This window comes from Camelus bactrianus, chromosome 18 (assembly GCF_048773025.1).
Source record: "Camelus bactrianus isolate YW-2024 breed Bactrian camel chromosome 18, ASM4877302v1, whole genome shotgun sequence".
Classification (NCBI taxonomy): domain Eukaryota; kingdom Metazoa; phylum Chordata; class Mammalia; order Artiodactyla; family Camelidae; genus Camelus; species Camelus bactrianus.
Window position 1 is genome coordinate 765,370 of NC_133556.1, and position 4,631 is coordinate 770,000.

At 66.2% G+C, this 4,631-nt stretch overlaps 1 protein-coding gene across 1 annotated transcript in view; it reads left to right on the forward strand.

Annotated features, from left to right (window-relative positions):
* Nucleotides 1–304: 304 nt before the first annotated feature.
* UNCX (UNC homeobox) overlaps nucleotides 305–4,631 on the forward strand; it is a 4,590-nt gene continuing 263 nt past the window's right edge. Inside the window, exons 1-3 of the mRNA XM_074345504.1 lie at nucleotides 305–746; nucleotides 979–1,154; nucleotides 3,197–4,631. The exon at nucleotides 3,197–4,631 is cut by the window's right edge and continues 263 nt beyond it. Coding sequence (XP_074201605.1) covers nucleotides 470–746; nucleotides 979–1,154; nucleotides 3,197–4,354 — 1,611 coding nt within the window. The 5' untranslated portion in view covers nucleotides 305–469 and the 3' untranslated portion in view covers nucleotides 4,355–4,631. The remainder of the gene's footprint in view (nucleotides 747–978; nucleotides 1,155–3,196) is intronic.

Sequence of the window (4,631 nt, forward strand, 5' to 3'; positions counted from 1 at the left end):
GGGGCGGGCGCTGGCGGCGGGGGGAGTCGCGGGCCGGGGCCGGCGGGGACCGTGGGGGGGGGGGGGCTCGCCGGGGCCCCCGCCCCGGCCGCTCCCGCGCACGCCCCGCGCGGGCCGCGCCCCTCCCTCACCCCCCCCCCGTCTTGTTGTGACAGTTCCTGATACTGTTTATTGAGGTGCATGTCAGGTATAATTAGCAATCGATATGGAAAACGTTTCCTTGCACCCAGCACGCCTCTGACGTCAGAGCCGATTAGCGCTTCTTATTGGTCCCAAATTCCCCGGGCCGCGGCTAATTATCGGGAGCTTGATGTTGATAAAGTAAAGCGCCGGAGTGCGGGCGAAGCATGTGTAGGGCTCCGGGTCCCTGTCTCCGCCGCCGCCGTCCGCGCCTCCCGCCGCTGGCCCGCCCCGGCCCCGGCCCGCGCCCCCGCGCCCCGCCGCCGGCCCGGCCGGCCCCCCGCGCGAGATGATGGACGGCCGCCTCCTGGAGCACCCGCATGCCCAGTTCGGGGGCTCGCTGGGCGGCGTGGTGGGCTTCCCCTACCCGCTGGGCCACCACCACGTGTACGAGCTGGCCGGCCACCAGCTGCAGTCAGCCGCCGCCGCCGCCGCCTCGGTGCCCTTCTCCATCGACGGCCTGCTCAGCGGCTCGTGCGCCGCCGCCGCCTCGGTGGTCAACCCCACGCCACTGCTGCCGGCCGCCTGCGGGGTAGGCGGCGACAGCCAACCCTTCAAGCTGTCAGGTAGACGCAGCGGGCAGGGAGGGGGACGGCGGGGGGCAGGGGACCCTACCGGGCGCCGAAGTGGGTCGCGGGAGGCCGTAGAACTGCGCGGCTCCCGCGGCTCCTCAGTCGCCGCCCTCCACCCGGCTCAGGGCGCACGGCCGCCCTCTAGGTGGCCCCTGGACAGAGGCGGGCGGGTCCGCTCCGGCCCGGGCCGGGGCTGAGCCGCGCGGCGTCCTGTGCGTGCCCGCAGACTCGGGGGACCCGGACAAGGAGAGCCCGGGCTGCAAGCGGCGGCGCACCCGCACCAACTTCACGGGCTGGCAGCTGGAGGAGCTGGAGAAGGCGTTCAACGAGAGTCACTACCCCGACGTGTTCATGCGCGAGGCGCTGGCGCTGCGCCTGGATCTGGTCGAGTCCCGAGTTCAGGTAAAGACCCGCCGTGCGTCCCGGGAGCCAGCATCCCGCCATCAGCCTGCGCGGCCCGGCTCGCCTTTGTTCTCGAGTTCTAGGTGGGAGACCGCATCCTCCGTCAGAGCCGCCGTGCGCTAGTCCGCCGGACGGTGGGGGGTCTGGGGCTCGGCGCCCCATGGAGACAGCTTGGGAGGGGCCGGTGGCGGCCCTTGAAGTAGCGAGAACAGCCGCTGCGTCCGAACCGGGGAGCTGCGTGGGGGATCCGGGCGACCGCACGAAACTAGGCTGGGGCGGGCGAGGTGGCGGGGAGGAAGCTGCCGGGCTCGGACTTGGAGGAGACTGGGGGACGGCAGATCCCGCGCCTCCGTGTCCTGGCTGGGGGCTCGGCTCGCCAGCCTGCAGCGAGCCAGCGCGCGCACTGGTTTGTTTACTTTCACCTCTGAAATAGTCACATGGAAACATGTAGTTTTTTCATCACTTTTCAGAAGGGGCAGCTGAGGAAGGGGAGGCGGAAACTTGAACAATTAACACATTGCGGGAATAAGAGGTGTCTGAATGTTTAACACCACCGGTTGTATCTCCCCCCCACCCCATAATTTGATTTTATTCGGAGACTGCCAGTGGTATTCTTTTTAAAAATACAGTGTCAGTTTTGTGGATTAAAAATTCAAGATGATCCTGCATAATTAGATGTTTCCCCAAAGTACAGATATTTTTTTCTGGGTCCAAGCGGTGGTGAGCGGGGTGTGGGCCGCAGCTGTGGGCACTGGGCTTGGAGGCAGAGGCTGGCAAGTTGCCTGTTTAGCATCAACAGCTTTGTCTAAAAAGGTGTTCTCTCCTGTGCTTGGGCCACCCCACATGACCTCTTCTTTTTGTAAATCCTTTTATCCAATTTGTCCTAAGTGTCTTAAGTGAAGGCAAGACCTCTTCATTTCTCCTGTAATACGATAATGAGTAATTCCTGGTGACAAGGCAGCCTGGAATTTATGCGAAAAAAAGTATTTAAAAAGAAGGAAAGGGCAGGAACAGTCTTGGGGAGGTCACTGCTTAACACCTGCACCTTGGCACCGCCAAGGCTGCCCCGTGACTAGGCGGGCCTGCTGCTGCGCTGGTCTCTACATGGCCGCGACAAAGAATTTGAATTATGGTGATCTTTGGAAAAGGGCTCAGGGGGATCTGTGTCTGTGAGTGGTGGTGGAGCCAGTGTCTCGAGCTGCTGACACCCTGGAGTCCTGCAGGCTCCCAGGACAAGGCCTGCAGAGAGGGTGGAAGAGGCAGGATGGGCCCCGGCCTCTTCTTTGCAAGGCCTGGCAGCTGGCCTCTTGCTTCCCTGCCTGTCGGTCTCCAGCCCAGGCCAAGCACAACTAGTTTGAGAGGGCTGTGTTGGTGCCCTGGCTGGGACTCTTCAGAAAGAAGGACGTGTGGATGTGTTGGGGCAGGGTTGGGGGGGGGCGGAGAGCAGGCTGCTGAAGCATCTTCCCCCCCAAGTTTGGCTTCCCAGGCCCTTCTAGAAGAAAAAGCACCCAGATTTCCCTTCACGGGAACTCCCCCCAAATCTGGCCTTTGACTCAAGTCTCCAGGGAGCCGAAGACAGGTGTGGAGGGCGGCTGAGCCCAGCGGCTCTTGGTCTGCAGGCCAGACGGTCAGCGCCAGCCCGACGGGCTGCTTAGAACACAAGCTGTGAGAAGCCAGGAGGGTCGAAGAGGGCCCTGCTCTGTGCCTCCCCACCAGGAACCCGACGCCCTCGGTCAGGGGCCAGACCCGTCCTGCCCAACGCAGGGGCAGCTTCCAGTTCCCTGAGGTGAGAAGCTGGAGCCGGAAGCTGGCCGAGAGGCCCCATCTACCTCCTCCTTCTGGGTGGAAAAGATACTCTTTGGAACCCGCAACCTGAGTGCCGAAAACCAGCCCAGGGCCGGCTGGGCCGTGTGCCTTCGCTCGCACCCCTTGGCCGGAGCCGAGATTGTGCAGGCCTTCTGGGGGGATTGGGGAGGCCCGAAGCCCCCACGGCAAGTCCGCCGCCTTACCGTGCCTTCCTTTCCCCTATCCGGCTGCTTTAGGTGTGGTTCCAAAACCGCCGGGCCAAGTGGAGGAAGAAGGAGAACACGAAGAAGGGCCCGGGGCGGCCGGCGCACAATTCACACCCTACTACGTGCAGTGGCGAGCCAATGGACCCGGAGGAGATAGCGCGCAAGGAACTGGAGAAGATGGAGAAGAAGAAGCGCAAGCACGAGAAGAAGCTGCTTAAGAGCCAGAGCCGCCACCTGCACTCGCCCGGCGGCCTATCCCTGCACAGCGCGCACAGCTCCGACAGCGACAGCGGCGGCGGCGGCCTGTCCCCGGAGCCGCCCGAGCCGCCGCCGCCCGCCTCCGCAGCCAAGGGCCCCAGCGCGCATGCCGCCGGTGCCGCGGGTGCCGCGCCCGCACCGCCCGGCGAGCCGCCGGCGCCCGGCACCTGCGACCCCGCCTTTTTCCCGAGCCAAAGAAGCAGCGCCGGCCTGCAGCTGCGGCTAGGCCGCCCCGCGGACAAGGACGCGGCCCCGTGTGCGCCAGGGGCGGCGGCGGCGGCGGCGGCGGCGGAGCGCGGCGCCGCAGGCCTGCCCAAGGCCAGCCCGTTCAGCGTTGAGAGCCTCTTGTCCGACTCGCCGCCGCGCCGGAAAGCCACCCCCGCCAACGCCGCCGCCGCCGCCGCGGGGCTGGACTTCGCGCCCGGGCTGCCGTGCGCGCCGCGGACCCTCATCGGCAAGGGCCACTTCCTGCTCTACCCCATCACGCAGCCGCTCGGCTTCCTGGTGCCGCAGGCCGCGCTCAAGGGCGGCGCGGGTCCCGAGCCGGCGCCCAAGGATGCGACGCCCGCGCCGCCCGCGCCAGCCGCGCCGCCCGCTCAGGCCAGCTTCGGGGCCTTCCCGGGGCCCGGCGGTGCTCCGGACTCGGCCTTCGCGCGCCGCAGCCCCGACGCCGTCGCCTCCCCGGGGGCCCCGACCCCGGCGACTTTCCGGGACGCAGCGGCTGCCGGGGCCGAGGGCGGCGGCGGGGATTGCGAGGATGCGGGAGCCGCCTGCCCAGCGGCCCCGCCGCCGCCACCGCTCGCGCAGTCGCCCGGGCCCGGCCCGCGGGCTCCCAGCCCGGCTGCGGAGACGGCCGCTGGTGGGGCCCCCGAGCCAGGCGCGGTGGCCGGGCCCGGCGCGCCGGAGGGCGTGGAGGTGGACATGGACTGAGGGCGGCGGTGGGGCCGAGAGAGGCGCTCAGCTGGCCCGCGCTCGCTCGCTCACTCAGGCTCCGACTCACAACGAAATCAGGTGATCGGCTTAGTAACACTGCTTTTTCCTCTTCTTTCTGTTTACTTCCTTTTATTCTATTTTATTTTTATTTTTATTTTTTTTAAGAAAAACGCTGTATCAATTCGGACCTAGGCAGCAACCCAGGACTTGGGGTGAAACCCTCCTCCTCTCAAGCGAGCAGAAAAAGAAAACAAAAACAAAACCCCACAACAAG